Raw genomic sequence first — 20,847 nt, forward strand, 5'->3', positions numbered from 1 at the left:
TGGGCACTGAGGATAAAACAGCACACAGGACAGGCTAGCAGGGAAGGCAGACTGACATTAAACTTGTAATGACTACAGAGTTTGTTTAACAATATTACAGAGAAATCACTTATTTGGAAGTGCATAGCAGAAGGAACAAACCTAGACTAGGGCTCTGGAAAGCTCTCCATGGGGAGATGATACTTAAGCTGGGTCCTGAAGAATGGTTGGAAGCTGGCTCCGGCGAAACTGTCTTATCAGACTACATGCTTTTCTTCCATCATATGTACTTATACAGTTGTTTAGCTTTCCAGAGAAAGAGCTGGGTTTCCTAAGGGCAATTGCATTCCCCATGGGATGTTACAATAGCTGTGATTATGATTCTCAACTCCAGTGCTCATTCTACAACACTTGTAGTTGTGGGAAATAGAGGCAATTGGGCCTCTTAGTAGGATACCTTGAAAACTATGGATTAATTTTTTTTTTCCTAATAGCTACTTTTCCTATGATTTTGCCTATTTGCCTTCCAAGGACCAAACATATTTTCAGTGCTTTGTAATGACCTGTTGGCTGATTTGGAAACAGAGAGAGGGAGACACTGTTTTTGGTTAGTTGGGAAGTTCTGATTCCCCTGCTTCTGATTTGTTGGAGTTTTGTTATAATGAATTACCTTCTCCTGACATAATAGATTGCTTTAGGGCTATCTTCTAAAATGTTGGTAGTAGAATCCTGATAAGATGTGTGGTAAGAATCTAAGCATTCTGGAATGGCATCCCAATTACTTCCTACTGAAATACTGATGTCTATGTGTAGTCAGGAGGGCAACCATCACCAGGAAACATAAATATTAAAGGAAAAAGCTGCAAACTATCACAGGAACTGAGGGAGGAAACTACCCCTGTTGTCTGGGTAAAGTATGTCTGAATCCAAAATATCCCAGAACCGGGCCTGATGTTGAGTGAACAGGCATCAGCAGCCATTTTGGTCATTTTGGCCAAAGACACAGGGAAATGGAACATGTGTGACCTAGTTCCATTGTTCCAGACTTGATAGTTGGAATCTGGATGAGGACTTGTTTATGTCTTCACTTCCCACTTCACTTCTCATCACCTAATGTGGTTTTTGCTGGATATGTGTTGTAAAAGTGCACTTAAGAAGCCATTTGACCTTGATTTCCCCAGATAATTATTTGCAACTGTTGGCTCCCAAGAGTGCTGATTGGTTGTAAAAAAGGCTAGATGAGAATTGCTCCCAAGGGTAAGGCAGCTGGGTATGGCTGTGTAGTCAGTGCACTGCACAAAGGCACGGGCCTAATGCTGGAGCAGAAGCTGAAATCCAGACCAGCCAAGAGGAAAGATGCTTTTCTGTAATTTGTCCACCCAGAGAGGGCATTGCTTATCATTTATATGAGGGCATGGTATGGACTAGCAGCTGCCCAGCTCAGCCACTTGTGAACTCATGCTCACAGCTAACTCTGTGACTTACACAAAGAAAAATGGGGTAATTCTAGGTGATTTTTTTCGTGGCAAGAAATGTCTGTCCAATCCAAATCTTCTGCTTTATAAGCTGCATGCTTTCTTCTACAAAATATGGTTCAGATGTTACACAGCGATATTTTCACCTTGAAGCGTTCCAGATAAATCCTTGGGATTTCCTGTGGGAGATAACATCTGAGTTAATCTCAGAGTCTCTCTCTTCCAAGCCTGTCCTGTCTCCAGGTTCATATGCCTGGGGTGGCCAACTGACTGTATATGTGACATTGTACCAGATTTCAGAGCCATATGCTGTTTTCCCCTGGAACTCTTCCTAAGTCGGTATTCAACTAGGTCAGATGCTGCCAAATAACTGTTGGTAATGTACAGTTCCTCCTTCCCCGCCTGGCTGCAACATGTCCTATAGTCTCCAAACTCACATCTGGCAGCTCTGCTTGTACTTAGCAACTTGCAGATTTCCCTGCGTTGATTTACACAAGGCCTTAAAAAAAAAAGAAGAAAAAACACAACCCAAGATTCATTTATCAAATGTTTATCAGATACCTACTCTACAAAAGGCTCTGTGCCAGTTTGCAGGACCATACAAAACATATGAGATATTGTTCAAATATTTCACATGAGAAGCAATGTATGGCTATCAGAGGTTTCATATGGTTCAACCTAAAATTATAAGCCTGCAGTGAGAAGACGTAGGCTGAAACCCTGGCTTCTCCATTTACTGGTTGTGTTACCTTGAGCAGGTTTTCTGACCTCCCTGTTCTTTTCAGTAAAAGGAGGAGATGGCCTGGATGACCCTAAGGTCCTCCTTTCAAGACCTGAAGATTGTAAATTGACCAGCCAGGAAGGAGAATTTTATTGCCAGGAAGCCAGTTCAGTGGGAGATATGGAGAAGATAAATGGTAACAGATCTTTGTGTTTAGTAGTGATTTCAGAGGACATGGCAAATTTTTAAAAATAAAATTAATCTTAATTCTGCCTAATTTAAAAATATGCATGTAGCATTGTACCAGAAACCATCGCCATTTAGGCTTTATATAGCAATCTTTTGCAAAATCTGGAAAGTTAGACAAGTTAGAGCATAGTACCATTTTCACTAAAAGTTTTAACATAAGAAAAATAATTCTATTTATATAGTGATTTATAATTTTCAAAGTACTTTTCACATACATTTTCTGATCTGATGCTCACAATAATCCAGTAAACCAGGGTGTATTATTTTTCATCTGCTTTTTAGGAAACTAAGGCTTAGAGAGCTTAAATGACTTACTCAAGACCGCCAGCTAACAAGCCAAGCCAGAATTTTAGCCCAGTTCTCTAGTTATTCCTATATTGTTTCCAAACTCCACAAACGGCAAACCAAAGAGGGGGCAAATCTGGGGAAGAAAAGAAATGCTACAGAGATAACTGGACGCAGATTGCAGGATTTTTGTGTGGAGCAGTTCTTTAACAATTCTTTCTCATTGGGACGGAGCTAAGGTGGGCAAAACCCTACCCTGGTCACTGAGGCATACAACTATGGACACTCAAAGGGTTTCCCCTGGGCTGGAAGTGCAGTGCCCTTTGTGAACCCCACCCCATACTTAACATTATCTTCTAATGGAGGAGGGCATCTTCATCCCTTCTTTGAGCTTGGGGCTGTTGTGTCATCCTGGAAATTCCCGCTCCTATTGCTGCTATGGTTATAGTGGTATCATGGATTCCTTCACTGTTGCTTCAGGAATTCCTTAGGAGATTGTGCTAGAAACAATTAATGTCAGATGCTCAAGAGGAGATGCTTCTAGTGGTTCTGCTGCTGACAAGGCACTAGGAGGAGGCTTTCAGGACTCAGCAGCAACATGATGTTTTATTAGGCCCCTGTGTTATGGCCTCCTAAGATCCCAGTCTGATGGTAGTATATGCAAGAAACCTCAGCTCTTAAAGGCATCTTCCTTAAGACTGACATGTGGTATAGTCAGTCACTCGGTTCATGAGGGAGGTGACCTAGAAAAAAAAGGCTACGACAGTGCTGTGCACATTTGGCTACACGTTAGAATCACCTGGAGAGCTTCCACAATCCCAGTACCCAAGTCACACCCCATACAAATTAGATCACAATGTCTGGAGTGAGAGCCAGGTACCACTATTTTTTTAAAGACCCCTAGCTGATTTCAGTGTGCAGTAAATTTTGCAATTAATAGGCTAGCTAATGATTTGTCCAAGATCACACAGCTGGGGACAGGAACTTACCATGGTTCAACTCCACTGTTTTTAGCTAAAACCGACCTTTGCCCTAAAAATGAAGGATGAGTAGACATAGTATCTTTCATAATTACCCTTCAAGGTGAATATGTAGCCCAGTTCATTAGTGAAGAATATGAGTGTGTTTCCATTTGGCCTTGTTACATATGGAAGGAGGCCTTCCAGTGATGCTCACACCAGCTGTTGGACATGTAATGACATTCATTCAACAAGTGTCTATGGAGGGCCTACTGTGTACCAGGCTTGTCCTAGGCTGTATCAATAAATGGTGAACAAGGAACGTAAGGGTTTTCCCTCCCAGAGCTTATCAGCTAATGAAGGACCCAACGACATAATTCAGTGATTCCAACACTTTAGGGTTAAGAGTGTAAAGGGAACTTATTTTATTCATTTGCACTGGGCCTTGTTTCCTCAAGAGAATTTGTGGCAGCAAACACACATAATGAAGTTGTTAGAATATAAATAAGAAACAGAAATCAAGACTAGGGAAAATATAAATAAGAGTAGAGAGTCAAGAACAGAAGAAGAAAAATTTTAAATTATGCAAGTCATAAGGATCCACTTGGGCTGAACCTCAAATTTGGCATTAAGTGTCCTGGCAGCCATATTAAAAAGGAAACTATGGTTAGTTATAAAGTTCTTATTGTCAGAAAGAAAAAAATATACCAGTTCCTCAGGGAAGGAAAGGCTTTCCTAACAACTTGGCTCTTGAGGAGATGTCTAATGTGGAGCTTCATACAGTCTCCTATAGTGACTGCAAAAAATGGATTTTATAACAGTGCCTTGCAGACCCTGCAATAAAAGTGAGGATATAAAACTAAAATGCCATTTAATAAATCTATTTCTGTCATGAGTAGGTGATCAGAAGTAAGTTGATTTGGGCCAAATATATGTCCAGATGAACCTATGACTGGAGGGTGCAGTGCCTGGGGGACACCCTTATAACAGGCTTCATAGTTTCTCTCTACTGGGATTTCCATAGGCATATGGTTACATTTTTCATTTTCTGGGGTAGAGTTGAAGGGTAAGTGTTCCATGTTGTGGATAATGGAATAGTTTTTACCAGGGGTCAACAAACATTTTCTGTAAAGGGCCAGATAGTAAATATTTTAGCCCTTGTGGGCCAGACGATCTATGTCCTAACAATTCGGTGCTGCAGTTGTAACACAAAAGCAGCCGCAGACAACACATAAGTGAACGGGCATATCTGTGTTCCAGTAAAACCTGATTTATAAAAACAGGTGGCAGGTCAAATTTGGCTGACGAACTATATTGCCAACCCCTGGTTTAACCTAAAATATTTTCTAAATCCAAGTATATTATTGGTATTCTTTTGTTGGAATTATGGAACATTTTGAAACTTGGCAAGTCTTGGTCAGTGGTTACTTTGGCCTTATTATTTAGTTGATAGCAGGTGATGATACATGCTGGAGAGAACATGGTTCATGTTGAGGTTACAGACTCATTAAGCTCATTGGAACAACATGCAGACCCCAAAGCAATCCAGTACAACTATTCACCCATCCAAGTGACGCTCAGCAGACATGGAACTAGGGTTGTTGCAGCAGAGAGCTGGGCTGGGGGTCTAAACATATTTTGTTCCATGTGGAGAAGGAAAATTGTTATGCTCTTCACTGGGAGGTCTCACAAAGCAACATGGATTCTCTATTAAGATCTCATGGTTCCTTAGGAAAGAGAGGAGACACTGGATTATTTCCAGCAGGCTGATGTGTGCTATTCACTCCCTTATCATCTTTTCAAGTGCAAAATCTATTCCAGGCTACCCGATTCGGATTCTAACCAACCTTCCATGAGTACAGCCAAAGATATGGCTACACTCAGTGAAAAAACAGAGCAAAACAAAACATGATTTCACTGTAAAAGGGGCTTAGCTATGAGCATATAATACATGTTGAGGGTTTATCATGGCCTGAATTCTTAAGTACCCCCCACTGGCCATAAACTAATCTGGGAAGTTAATCGTGTAATGGAGCTACTTTAAAGGGTTAAGTCTGGGAAGTTCTCAGAAGAGGTGGCTTCAGGTGATTTAGTATCTGCAACAACAGGTGCTTTAGGGCTTCGGCCTTAAAGTCTGTAAAAACATGGCTGTGAATACAATGGTAGAACCAACCTTTGGGGCTTCATTGTCAGTCTGAACAGAATTTGGTACCATACTTTCTGGATAGCAGGGAATTGGTTTGTTTGCTCTATTGGGAATTTCCTAACTATTCACTTCTCCAGCAGCATAAGGTGGTTAAGAAAATAATTTTGCTCATTGTGATAGAATATTTCAGGCTTATGAAGAGCAAATACTGTCTTTATCTTCATATACCCAGTGCTTAGCCCCATACCAGATCCCTAAGGGTTGCTGTAAAATGTGTGCCTAATGAATGAATCCCAGACAAAATCAACCTGTTTGCATAGCTAGTGTCACAGAGTGATGGGCTGCCAGGAAAAGACATGGATCCTTTTTATTACACAAATTGTGGCAGACATTGAACACTCCAAAAGAGACTAAGCTTTTTTGCGGGGGGGGGGATTGGAACAAACTATGCCTACACAACTTAAAAAGCAGAAAACCACACAGTTGGAATCGTAGTGTTTCCCAGCAGATATCACCAGATGGGGGAGGGGGTAAGATTAGCGATCAAGTTCACGTGGCATGTATGAATATTTTAAATAATGCTATTCTTAACAAGCAGGATTTGAGGCCAGAGACGTTTCCAGGATAAATTTCTTAGGGAAAATGACTGGTATCAAAATTGCCTGAGACTTCTACTTTTTCAGAAGTAACAAGTGACCAGACATATTATTTTGTTCCTGGCTCTCTTTCTTCTGGCCCCTGCCAGTATGCTTATTTATAACAATAACTTTAACAGTTGCCTTAAGAAAACCAATTTCCTTCAACAGAAGTCACAACATGATCTTACAGTCATACTTTTTAAAATGTCGCTGCCACTAATGAGAAGAGATGCATAGAGGATAGTGATGTTCCGAGCCAAAAATCAGATCCTGGGCAGCAGTGTGAGGTGCTGCCACAGCTCTGCCCCGACCCCACCCTGGTGGCCAGGTCTTACCAGTAGGAAGGAAGGAGAGAATCAAGAGGATGAGGACGTACACAGAAACCCTCAGAACCCGGCAGATGCTCCAGCCGTGAGCATTTCATTGTAGGCTTCCATGGCTACCAGAGGAAATGTGGGAATCAGGACAGAAACAGAGAGGAACTTAAAGTCTAACATCCGTGGGGGTAGCTTTAACATGGGTAATTTGTCATACTGTAATAGACAAATTGCCTACCTGACTGCATCCAGCAGGTTCATAGGGGACAAACTTTGGCCCCAGGGACATTTATTTTATTTATTTTTTTAACATCTTTATTGGAGTATAATTGCTTTACAATGTTGTGTTCCTTTCTGCTGTATAACAAAGTGAATCAGCTATATGCACATGTATATCCCAATATCCCTTCCCTCTTACATATCCCTCCCACCCTCCCTATCACACCCCTCTAGGTGGTTGCAAAGCACCAAACTGATCTCCCTGTGCTATGCTGCTGCTTCCCACTAGCTTTCTATTTTACATTTGGTAGTGTATATATGTCCATGCCACTCTCTCACTTCCTCCCAGCTTACCCTTCTCCCTCCCCATGTCCTCAAGTCCATTCTCTACGTCTGCATCTTTATTCCTACCCTGCCCCTAGGTTTATCAGAACTAATTTTTTTTTTAAGATTCCATATATATGTGTTAGCATATGGTATTTGTTTTTCTCCTTCTGACTTACTTCACTCAGTATGACAGACTCTAGGTCCATCCACCTCACTACAAATAACTCAATTTTGTTTCTTTTAATGGCTGAGTAATATTCCATTTTATATATGTGCCACATCTTCTTTATCCATTCGTCTGTTGATGGACACTTAGGTTGCTGCCATGTCCTGGCTATCATAAAGAGTGCTGCAATGAACACTGTGGTACGTGACTCTTTTTGAATTATGGTTTTCTCAGGGTATATGCCCAGTAGTGGGATTGCTGGGTCATATAGTAGTTCTATTTTTAGTTTTTTAGGGAACCTCCATACTGTCTCCATAGCGGCTGTATGAATTTACATTCCCACCAACAGTGCAAGAGGGTTCCTTTTTCTCCACACCCTCTCCAGCATTTATTTTTTGATGATGGCCATTCTGACTGGTGTGAGGTGATACCTCATTGTAGGTTTGATTTGCATTTCTCTAATGATTAGTGATGTTGAGCATCCTTTCATGTGTTTTTTGGCAATCTGTATATCTTCTTTGGAGAAATGTCTATTTAAGTCTTCTGCCCATTTCTGGATTGGGTTTTTTTTTTTTTTACTATTGAACTGCATAAGCTGCTTGTATATTTTGGAGATTAATCCTTTGTCAGCTGCTTCATTTGCAAATATTTTCTTCCATTCTGAGGGTTGTCTTTTCGTCTTGTTTATGGTTTCCTTTGCTGTGCAAAAGCTTTTAAGTTTCATTAGGACCCATTTGTTTATTTTTGTTTTTATTTCCATTTCTCTAGGAGGTGCGTCAAAAAGGATCTTGCTGTGATTTATGTCATAGAGTGTTCTGCCTATGTTTTCCTCTAAGAGTTTGATAGTGTCTGGCCTTACACTTAGGTCTTTAATCCATTTTGAGTTGATTTTTGTGTATGGTGTTAGGGAGTGTTCTAATTTCATTCTTTTACATGTAGCTGTCCAGTTTTCCCAGCACCACTTATTGAAGAGGCTATCTTTTCTCCATTGTATATTCTTGCCTCCTTTTTCAAAGATAAGGTGACCATGTCTGCGTGGGTTTATCTCTGGGTTTTCTATCCTGTTCCATTGATCTATATTTCTGTTTTTGTGCCAGTACCACACTGTCCTGATTACTGTAGCTTTGTAGTATAGTGTGAAGTCCGGGAGCCTGATTCCTCCAGCTCCGTTTTTCTTTCTCAAGATTGCTTTGGCTATTTGGGGTCTTTTGTGTTTCCATACAAATTGTGAAATTTTTTGTTCTAGTTCTGTGAAAAATGCCAGTGGTAGTTTGATAAGGATTGCATCGAATCTGTAGATTGCTTTGGGTAGTATAGTCATTTTCACAATGTTGATTCTTCCAATCCAAGAGCATAGTATATCTCACCATCTGTTTGTATCATCTTTCATTTCTTTCATCACTGTCTTACAGTTTTCTGCATAGATGTCTTTTGTCTCCTTATGTAGGTTTATTCCTAGGTATTACCCTGGGGACATTTATTAAATATCACCCCATCCTTGTTACCTTTACCACTTTCTGATTTCCACATCACCAGACCAAGGGAACTTGAGCATCTGTTCATAGTTTTGCTCCTAACCCTCCCCCAACATGAACCAGAAGGCAACAGAAATAGAACAGAGACAAATAGATAACCTTAAGTAGCTTCTAGGTTTACCTCACTGTCCTGTTTGGTGAGTGTAGAGAGGCAATTATAAATTGTCACAAAGCCAAGCATCTTTGGATGATAAGAATACGCTAATCTCTAAGGTCAGTATTCATCATTTTTAGCTGTGTATTCATTTGTTCACTGATCATCCTTTGATATTCTTGTTCTTAGGGCCTGAGGATCATTTTCTCAGATGCATCTCGGCTCATCTTCCGGCTCAGTTCCTCCAGTGGTGTGCGGGCCACCATCAGACTGTATGCAGAAAGCTATGAGAGGGATCCCAGTGGTCATGACCAGGAGCCCCAGGTACCTGAGTGGAGCTGTGCTCTCAGCACTGTGTGTCTTACTGCTCTTGGAAAACTTAAGGAGCTTTAGTGGGGGTGATTTTACTTTCTAGAGAGGTGAATTGATAGCTCCAGCTATCAAGGACAAACTGTGAGTGACTCTAAGCAGATTTAACTCATTTATTGCTGTGTTTGAAACAGAAAAATTGCTCTCAAGCACCTATGAGTTTAGACCAGCATTTCCGAAACCACTTGCCTCTCTTGACTGTTCTGCAGTTTGTTGATTGTGGTAACCTCAAGAGAGGCAACTTGTATACACCAGTTAAGGAAATTTTTAGTTAGAGTCAAGCGGGTCAAACTCTTCAGAGCCTTGTCTATACTCATGTAAATGATGGGTTCCCAAGTGTTCGGAAAACTCTGGGTTGGACCATGTCCGTGAGGTGCCACTATAGATGCTGCCCTGGGCTTCCTCTCTGAGGTTGCTGCGTGGCCCACTGTGAGAGGAGGGGCCATGGCTTGTCTGAATTTAAAGTGAAGGGAGGACACTGACACAGCTGGGCTGGCCTGTGTATGGCAGAGCCCCCTCAAGTTGTCAGCACAGAGCTAATTAAAAACTCACTTCGAAAAGCAACAGCACAACCATATCCTCACCCCCGTATTTGTTAAAGCTCCAGGCAACATTATTTAATACCAGAAAGTACCCATTATAATGTTGGGCACTTCCATCTACACTGCTAGCTGCCCCTCCCTGCCTTGGTCTCTAGTTCAGCCTGGGTTTTTTTTTTTTTTTTTTTTTTTTTTTTTGTGGTATGCGGGCCTCTCACTGTTGTGGCCTCTCCCGTTGCGGGGCACAGGCTCCGGACGCGCAGGCCCAGCGGCCATGGCTCACGGGCCCAGCCGCTCGGCGGCATGTGGGATCTTCCCGGACCGGGGCACGAACCCGTATCCCCCGCATCGGCAGGCGGACTCTCAACCACTGCGCCACAAGGGAAGCCCCAGCCTGGGTTTTCAAGCAGAGTCCTTGAGGAAATGTTTCCTTGAGATGAAACCATCGGTTCCATCTGCAATGCTTCTTTTGTGGAGAAGTAGAGAACAAAGAAAAACTCACTGCTTTTCAGTGTAGAGTTGCCCAGAATTTTCAGGTGTAATTTGCCGAAGTTGTGCCATGGGTGGAATAAGATACCAGGGAGGGTTATCTTTCTTTGTTAAGTAATTTAGTGGGTTTTGTTTTTGTTTTTAATGGTATCTTTCTTTGGAGGGTCTCAAAGAACTTGATGAAAATGGTACCATAGAACTTTACTCCTGACTCTGTAACCTGTGGATCTATCTGGAGTAAAATTACCCCAGATTGGGAAGGAGAGGCCTGGGAGGCTTCTGTTGTCAGGGTCACTGAGAGTGTGAAGGGGCAGAGCACGAAGGCAGCATCGAGACTTTTGGCCTTTCCTTCTCAGGATCCCAGGCTCTCCATGCAGGGATGTGCCATGTTCTGCCAACATAATTTGTTACTGAGTACATTTCACCCAAGATAGTACCAAATCATGCAAGAATTGGAGGCGAACACTGTCTTTCCATATAAAACTCTTCTACATCTCATGTTGGGAAGTGAGATTAAAGCAAAAGGGCCTGAAAGTCCAGAGCTACGTACAGGGTGAGGAATGATATTCCTGGCCTCACCAACTGTGACTCACTCTGATTCGAGGCTATTTTTTCCTCAACATTCCTTTCCCTATTTGCACGGGCTAAGTGGTTATGATGTTTGCTTATTTTTATTTACCTTTGCACTAACTGCAGAAGTATGATGTCCAGGCCATTAGACACATGTAAAAATACCCTGTACACATGAGTCTCTCTCTGAGGTGGTCCCCAAAGGCCAAGTGGTACCACTTTTTTTTTAAGGTTTACTTTGAAGTTGAAAACCACCACAGGTCTGCTGCTAGAAGGTTGTGTGGTAAGTATATACTTCACAAAAGCCATGAGTAATGCTGGTTATAGTCGCCATTGCTGTGTATTTCCCATCCTGTTGGTTTAAAAAGTTTGCCACTTTGAACGGTTTCTTCTGATAGCTGATATTCCTTCCCTTTGTAATCCTAAGTGAGGGTTTTGCCGGACCTAGCTAGGTGGGCCTCAGAATATTTAGCTTATGATCTAGCTAAAAATTTTAGATTAAAATATAACTCCTTGTTCAAAGACCAGACATCATTGACTCATCATCTTAAGCCGTACTGTGTAATATATTTTAGTCAAGATATAATTTAGAGTAAGATTTTAAAAGGCATCTAAACCCCTAAGGAAAAGGAAGCAGCATCTCTCAACAGGCCCACCTGTCTCAATTACTGCTGAACTGTCCCTAGGCATCTAAGTTTAACCACTGGGGGGCCTCCTTCCAGCACTGCTTTCCAGGACCATCTGCTTCTGCCTTCCAAGAGCTCTGGAAGGGAAAGCCTGCGGTTAACTGTTAACAGAGATCAGAGATAAGGCCTTCTGCTCAAGCTGCTAATATTATTATTGGTCCAGGGCCTGCCAGGGCAAAACCAGCTTGTGGTGCTTTCTTAGCTACAGAGACCTCTTCCACCTTTTTATTATTTTTAAAAATTAATTAATTAACTTATATTTGGCTGCACTGGGTCTTCGTTGCTGCGCCGTGGGCTTTCTCTAGTTGCGGCAAGCGGGGGCTACTCTTTGTTGGGGCGTGTGGGCTTCTCATTGCGGTGGCTTCTCTTGTTGTGGAGCACGGGCTCTAGGAACACGGGCTCAGTGGTTGTGGTGCACGGGCTTTGTTGCTCCACGGCATGTGGCATCTTCCCGGACCAGGGCTCGAACCCGTGTCCTCTGCATTGGCAGGTGGATGCTTAACCACTGAGCCACCAGGGAAGCCCCTCTTCCACCTTTTTATCTTGTTCTGACTGAGAGCCCAGAAAGCAGAGAACAGATTCCCCACACACACTCCCATTTGCACTCAGAAGCCCATAAAAGTACCTCTCTGGTCTATAGAGATTCCATTGATAATCTTATTCTAATTCAACAGGTATTTTTGGATGTTTTACCCACCCTAACAAGTTATTTAACAAGAAGACTCCCTTATTACTGTTATTTAACAAGAGTTCCCTTTAACTAGCTTATCAGCATCTGGCTCTTCTACTTTGCACATGGATAGTTTCTTTTCCAGACATTTTAGACACATGTGAACAGAACATGTTTTAAACATTTATACTGTGGTTGCCTTGTGGAAGTATTCATAACTATCCTAGTGATGCAACTAGGAAAACTTGTGATACAATCTATATGCACATAAGTCTCTACTCCTGAGTGTAGATTTTCCATTTGTGTCCTTTTGTCTAACAGTGATTATGCTATTTGTCTTAAGCTGATGTAAAATAATTTCTTATCTACATCAGAAAGTACTGTTTAAAAAATTCTATTCATGTGCACCTAAGAATTGGTGGTGAGGGGAGGAAGGGGGTGGGGAGGGCTCTGATGAGATGCAGAGGTGCTTGCCTTGCCCTCACCCTGTGTCCTTGGTAAATTAGGAAGGAAGGCTTCCAAGGCCTATTTCTGGGAGATTACATAGTTTTCAAAATACAAGATTACTTTAATTTTACTGGCAATCAGTAGGCCTTCAATGAGCCCTCACACCAGCTGGAAATAATTTGGAAAAAGGAATGAGCCAAAAGAATTTAAATTCACAGGTAACCAGAAACAGTCCAGTTATTTCCATTTTCTTTCCCACCAAGCTTATTAGCAGGGCTGCTAAATTCACTTTTCCTTCACCTTCTTTCCTTGCCCCTTTGAGCCTGAGGGTGGAATAGCTAATAAACAATAAAAGATCCAAAAGGAAAAGGAAGGAGAAGTTTTGCTAAGGCCTGGGGTAATCACAGGCTGATAATCAGTTCCCTGCTAATCAGCAGTTGGCTTTGGAACTTTAATTGCAGATTGTAACCGCGCTCCACCCCATCCAGCCCCTGGAAGGAGACTGATTTTCTCTAACCCTCCTTACAAATTGAGGGATTTTATGTATGTATTTCTGATAAGCTGTACATAGAACCCCTTAAAAACTAATATGTAAGCACCAGAAGTCTCTCTACATTGGATTCATCTGTCAAACCAAAGGCCATCTGGTGTTTTGTCCTAGCTGTTCTTATTTTGACTTTATAATCCAGAAATATAAAGCCCAGAGCCCTTTTGCACTGTGCTGGGAGAACATATAATTTATCTTCTAAACCACGATACTTCTGAGAGTGAAAGGGGGCACTGATCCCAGATAAACAGATGGTTACTCTAGCTACACACCTTCTTGCTCTCTGAGATCTGCACACCTCTTTGGAGGTGGGTTTCTAAGAGCATCAGCAATATAAACCCAGTAGTACAGAGAGAGCAGGCCAGGAAGGGAAGAGTTAGATCAGTGGTTCTAACCCAGACTGCACGTCAGAACCATTTGGGGGCCTTGGTGAGTATAACTCGCCCAGGCCCACTCTCAGAGATTGACTTTAATTATTCTGCCTGGACCTATAGTTTGCAAAAGCTACCCAGGTGATTCTAATTAGACGAGTGTGTCTCAGATTTTAAGGTGTATATGAATCACCTGGAGATCTTATCAAGTTGAAGATTTTTTTTTTTTTTTTTTTAAACATCTTTATTGGAGTACAAGATGAAGATTCTGACTCAGGTTTGGGGAAGCCTGGAGAGTCTGCATTTCTAAGAAGCCCCGAAGCATATTGTGCTGCTGGTCCAGGGGCCACACTTTGAACAGCAAAGAGTTAGATGAACTGTGAAGCCCTGAAAACAGGACCTTGAAAAAAAAAATGTAAGGGGGAAATTTGGTTTTTATTTAAATACTTTTTCCATTTTCAGAAATTAAACTTTAAAAAAATATTATATTTGATTGACCTTGAAATCTTTAAAATGGTAGAAGGGGCAACACCTGTTTTTAGTGCCCTTGCAGGCATGGGCCGCTGTCCTCTAGACTTCCCAGTTGCCCACTGGACTCCATGTGAATGTCTTCTAGGGCTCTCCAACTTGACGCCTGCCAGCGCTCGGCTCCCCTCCCCCACCAAACCCTGCTTCTTTCAGTGTCTTCTTCATCTCAGTAAATGGCAGTTTCATCCTTCCAGTAGGTTCGGCCAGAAATCTAAGATTCATCCTTGACTCCTTTCTTTCTCTCCTACCCCACATCCAAGAGCAAATCCTATCAACTTGACCTTCAAAACACAACCAGAGTCTGACCCCGTCTTATCATCCCCACCGTTGCTACCCTGGGCCAAGCTACTGTCCTCTCTAGATGATTGCAGTGCTCTCCTCACTGGCCTCCTTCCTTCCACTCTTGCCCACTCCCTTGCCCACACCCTAGTCTCAGCACAGCAACCAGAAGACTTTTTTGAAAAAACATGTTAGATCACCTCATGACTCCAAAATCCTCCAGTGGCTCCCCAGCTCACTCAGAGAAGAGCCGAAACCCTTACTGTGGTCTCAAACGCAACTGGAAATGGCCCCTTTTCTCCCTCTGACTTCATCTCCTACCTCTCATCCTGTTTCTCTCTCCACTCCAGCCATTGTTTGGTGAACATGCCAAGAATACTCTGCCTCATGGCACTTATCAGTGGCTGTTCCCTCTGCCTGGAATGCTTTTCCCTCTGATAGCTACATGGCCTTCCCCCTCACTTCTCAATGAGGGTTACTCTGGCCACTCTACATAAAATAGCCCTCATACCCGAGTGCGACTTAGCTCCCTTGCCCTGCTTTACTTTTCTCCATAGTACATAGTCCCATCACATATATATTTACTTGTTTATTTGTTTTATTGTCTGTCTCCACCCAGTAGAATAAAACACCAGGAGGCCAGCACTTAGTTTTTTTTCACTGTGTCCCTAATGCACAGAATACCACCTGGCATGCGGCAAATGTCCAGTACGATTTTGCCAAATGAACGAAATACAAACAGTCCCCGACGTATCATGGTTCAACTTGATTTTTCTACTTTTTGATGGTGTGAAAGTAATAAGCATTCAGCAGAAACCGTACTTCTAATTTTGATCTTTTCCTGGGCTAACGATATGTGGTCCCATACTCTCTGGTGATGCTGGGCAGCAGCCCTGAGCCACAGCTCCCAGTCAGCCACACAATCTCAAAGGAAAACAACCAATGGATAAACTTACAACCACTCTGTAACCCTACAACCGTTCTGATTTTCAGAATACTGTCCTGTACTTCAGTACAGTATTCAATAAATTACATGAGCCATTCAACACTTTATTATAAAATATATAGTCTTTGTGTTAGATGAATTTGCCCCACTGTAAGCTAATGTAAGTGTTCTGAGCATGTTTAAGGTAGGCTAGGCTAAGCTAAGGTGTTCCATATGTTAGGTGTCTTAAATGCATTTCTGACTTACGGTATTTTCAGCTTAAGATGGGTTTATCAGGAGGTTACCCATCGTAAATCAAGGAAGATCTGTATTCAGTGTTACTTATTTTGGAATATCTCACACTGATTATATCACACAGGAAACTGTACTCAGTATGAACCTTGGTGCTACCATCAGGTTTTCTTCTGTGATTGAGGGTTTGAATAAAACCAGTTGTCATTTTTAAGGTCTACAATGTGCCAGGCACCATTCTACATATTGGGTTGGCCAAAAGGGCAAAACATTGTATGGAAAAACCCGGACACACTTTTTGGCCAACCCAGTATTTTAGATGTATCCATTATTTTATTAATGGTTCCAGTGGCCCCCAGAGTAGAATTATCGTCCCGCTTTTGCAAGTGAGTAAACTGAGTCAGGGAACATTCAGCCCCATGGATCAGGTAAGGTCTGGATTGGAGATTCATACTAGGTCTCAATAAAACCCGTGTTTTCCATGGTAACTCTTGAGGTCCTGAGGAGAGAGAATTTCTTCTTAACTGTGCTTGAATCCAAGGTTGCACCTGGAGCCTCGGCTCAGAGTTACTTATTGAGAGACTTTTTTCTCACACCAACAACCAATTCTCTGATTCTTAGACACCAACTGGGTGTCCAACAATTCAATTCAGTTGAGACTAACTATGCTGAGTTAGCCCAGACCCGCAGGTTAAGGGCTCAGTCCCACAAGACTGCCCCCACTTCAGACACTAGCTGCAAATGGGCACCCAGGCCCCCCGCATTTCCGCCCATTTGACTACAAATTCAGGGGTTCCCATGATTCCCCCCTTAGGCTTGATAATTTGCTAGAATGACTCACAGAACTCAAAAAAGCACTTTACTTACTATCAGTGATTTTTTATAAAGGGTGCAACTCGAGGACAGCCAAATGGAAGAGACAGGGCTAGGTACACGGGGAAGGGTGTTCAGAGTTCCACACCTTCTTCTGGTAGGCTGCTGTCGGAGCGCCCTGAGGTCTTCGCCAGCTCAGAAGCTCTTTGAACCCTGTTGTTTAGGAGTTTTTGGAGGTTTCATTACCTAGGCACAATTGATTAAATCACTGAGTGTTCCTGATTGAACTCAATCTCCAGCCCCTCCCCCTTCCTGGGACATGGGGGTTGGGTGGAGGGCTCCAGTCCTCTCATCACCTGGTTGGTTCCTTGGGCTGCAGTCCTCATCCTGATGCTCTCTGGGGGCTCACCAAGAATCATCTCCTTAACATAAACTCAGGTACGGTTGAAATGGGCTTATTACGATTGACACTCCTATCGCTCAGGAGATTCAAAGGATTTTGGAAGTTCTGTACCAGGGACAAAGACCAAATATATTCTTTATTATACTGCACTTATAAATGTTGATAACGGTGAGTGCTTTGAAAACAACCAGTTTTCTCCTCCTTAATTTGAATTAGCAACGAATAGGTTATTAAAAATTATTAAAAGAATAATGTTATAAATACATACCAGTTATGTTTTATAGATAATAGGGATCTAAAGTAAATGGTTAAAAAGTTGGAGAATAAAGTTAGATATTGAAATAATGGGCGTGACGTGGAAAACTTGGAAATAGAATGGAATTCAGAAGTGACACATAAATGGGCATTAATTTAGGCATTCAATTTTCATAACAAGGTGAAAAAATATATATGTATATGTATGTATACATATGTGTGTGTTTATGTATGTATGTGTTTGTATATTTATACACATATACACACATATATACACATGGTTTTGGAATCATACTGCATAAATATATATCAAAAACAGTATGTCGTATTCAAAAAGAAAACCAGCACACAGATATATTAATAGCCATACATGCAAGGAAAACCATGAAATACTTCATTTTTCTCCTCAGAGTTTAGTCTGTATTGTTGTAGTTTGGAGGTATGGGGGAGGGTGGAGTGATGTAGAGAGAGCTGAGAAGAGCAGCACATGGTTAAAGGGTTGGGATGTAAACCCCATGGCCAAGTTGAAGAGCTGGCTCATTTTGCTTGAAAGAGAGGCGTGACCTGGAGGTCTTCAGGAATTTAAAGAATAATGTGATGCAGAGAGGGATGACCAGCTGTTCTCCATAACTTATGAATATGTAATTTGAGGAAATAAATTCAAGCTGAACTGGAAGTGATTCAGATTGCCTGTTAGAACAATTTCCCAACTTAAGATGGCTGGTTTGGGCTTTTCTAGAAAGTCTCCATGACCACAAAGATTCAAATAATTTTTAAATATGGGCAAGGGTGGAAGGGACAGAGAACGATAACATTTCAACGTATTCTTCAGCCTAAAAATTTTGGTTCTGTGTTTATTAACTTTAAAAAAAAAGAAAGAAAAGAAACAAATTCTGGTGAGGTGGGTTAGATTTCCCTCTAGTGGCCTAGAAAGGTATTTAGTACAACTGTTTTCACAAATCAGAGTCACTTGGAGCTGAATTAAAATTGAGAAAGAAGCAAACATATATGGGTTTTCTTTATTTCTACTCATTTAGGTGAATTGCCCCTTAAAAAAAAGACAGGGCAAACAGTTCTTATTTTTCTCACTTGGATATTGAAATCTGGACTCACGCTCTGCTATGACTGTGGATTGTTTTGCCTGCAACTGAGGACCTTTCCTGGGATGGTCATCTGATGGTGTGTGATAAACTCCCTTGGGCTGGGAATTTGGCAGATGTTTCTAAGGGGCTAGTGACTGTCGCAGTCCAGGGCTGTTTAGGGTTTTAATGACAATGGGCCTTTCCCTCGGCCTCTGCTGGGGTCACAACTCCCTTTAAGGTACTGAGTGTGTGCTGGCCTGGGACAGAGACTCACCCTGTCCACCCACACTGTGGACATTTTGGGACTAGTGGGAAAGCGTGTGCCTTGATGACAGCTGGCCGTCACTCATGTCAATCCCACAAATAGGGCCCATCTTAAATCCTCCTTTGTTTGCAGTATATGCAAAAAAAAGACCGTTGCTCCAAATCTTGTCAGACTGTCTTGATATTGCTAATTTATCCCAAGAACCTAGTGGTCTTAAGAAGTAGAACAGCTAAAAGTCATGCCTTGATCCTGGCTCTGGGTCAATTTTGAATTAAGGTTTACAGACCCAAAGCTCTGAAAAAAAGTTATATTTCCTCTCCCCACGTCCCTGCGTGTCATTCAAAATAAAAACAAAATCAGCTTTAAAAATAAAGGTAAGGAAATCTAACAAAACTTTGGTATGTTTTTTCCTTACATGGCTATTTATTTTGGTGCTTCTGCTTTATTGTGCCCAAAGCACATACTTAACCAGCTATTGGTTAACCTAGAGTCTTGCTGGATCTTGTTTACTCAGCCTGAAAAGGGAGCATGAATGAATTTGCCTTGGTCACACAAGTACAGAGGGTCACTGGCCATAACTCTTCTCGCCAGATGAATGGGCTTGACAAGCTGTGGCCAGCACAATCTGGCTTTCCCAGCATCCTCTTTGTTCCAGCCCAGACGCGCAGCATAACCAAGTTTCCATGCCTTTCAGCAGAAAGCTACTGAAGGCTTATAGGCTGGCGGTGATTCAGGGTTTCTTTGAATGAGTGCCCTTCTTTGGTGGATAGTAAATCCTCTGCTTTACTCATAAGTTAAGAGTGTACCTTGGCAAATAAACACTGATGGTGAATCTTGAGATTGCCTGTGACCTTCAGAAGAAGGCTCAGGATGAGACCATGCACTGAAGCAGCCTGAGGAGGAGGAGGCATTGCCTGGGTTCCCCACCATGGTCACGCTTTTTTCCCATGATGAATGCAGGAGGTGGGCAGTTGAGGTGAGGAATGTGGCTGTTTTTAGCTCTCCTCTCGGCTCTTGGCTGATTTTAAGTTTGATGCCCTAATCCCCCAAAGAGAAACCCTATTCAAGATGCAGGCGGGCGAGTTCTGCATCCTTTGTTTTTGCTTCCCAGAAAAGTTGGGAGGTATGACACAAACTTCGGCCTATCAATAGCAGAATGCTTCAGCCTTAGGCAGGAGGGAAAACAAGGAAAGGTTTATGAAACTCTTGTTTTACTGTTTTTTGTTGTTTGTTTTTTAGGGGGGGAGCTGGTGGTTGGTTGCTTGGTTTCATTTCCAAGCACTTTTGTTGGTAGAAGTCATCATGTTAGGCATTGTTTGGTAGGTATTTGAAACTTAATTATAGGGGCACAGGAGGTAGATGAGGCTATAAGAGTGTTTTAAAATGTAGGTTTTATTATTATTTGGGTATGGTGAGGCCAGTAGGTGAGGAGAGGATTGTCATTGAAAAGGTAGCTTGTTACTCACCATTCCCAAGAGGTGGGACAAGTCACTCCACGCAGTGCCCCGGGGGGAGGAACCAGGGTTGGTTATGAGGCAGAAGAAATAGGGGGAAATGTAGCTAAGAGCTTTTATTGTGGTTTCCATGGAAAGGAAAAAGGGAGGCAGGGTTTGTAGGTTTAGGATTAGCTAGTCTGAATAATTTCAGCAGGCTCTGGGGCATAGGGGCTTCCATAGTTGTCGGGTACCTGGCCCTGGGGTGATTAGGGCAGGTGGATAGTGGTCTTGAGTGTGAGAGCCCAACAAAGCAGGTGGTTGGGGAGTGAACTCTGGATTCGTTGCTCTAATTATAAAAGGGGGGGGGGTGCTCCCAGGGGAGCTCTCTGCTCTTTCTAGAAATCAGCTAATCCTGAAGGAGCAGTCCCTTCCAGGGTCAGCAAGGTCCCAAATGTCAAAGCATCAGAATGGAAGACATGCTTAATACAAACAGGAAGAAAACACAGTGACTTTTTCAGGTGAATAAAACTGTAGAGGCACCAAGATTTTGCTTTTTTTCATATACCGTTGAGGCCACATGGCCTACATTGAAAGGTTGGGCTTTGGAATCCCACATCCTTGGTCTTGAGCCCTGGGTCTGCCATTTTCCAGTTCTGTTATCTTGGGCAACTTAATTTCTGTAAACTTCAGTTACTTTATCAGTCACATGAGGATAAAAATACTTCTTATTGGGCTTCCCTGGTGGCGCAGTGGTTGAGAGCCCGCCTGCCGATGCAGGGGACGCGGGTTCATGCCCGGGTCTGGGAGGATT

At 42.3% G+C, this 20,847-nt stretch overlaps 1 protein-coding gene across 1 annotated transcript in view; it reads left to right on the forward strand.

Moving 5' to 3' along the window:
• Positions 1-20,847, forward strand: part of PGM5 (phosphoglucomutase 5) — a 187,696-nt gene that overhangs the window by 142,991 nt on the left and 23,858 nt on the right. Inside the window, exon 10 of the mRNA XM_059072728.2 lies at positions 9,300-9,434. Coding sequence (XP_058928711.1) covers positions 9,300-9,434 — 135 coding nt within the window. The remainder of the gene's footprint in view (positions 1-9,299; positions 9,435-20,847) is intronic.

This window comes from Kogia breviceps, chromosome 8 (genome assembly GCF_026419965.1).
Source record: "Kogia breviceps isolate mKogBre1 chromosome 8, mKogBre1 haplotype 1, whole genome shotgun sequence".
Classification (NCBI taxonomy): Eukaryota; Metazoa; Chordata; class Mammalia; order Artiodactyla; family Physeteridae; genus Kogia; species Kogia breviceps.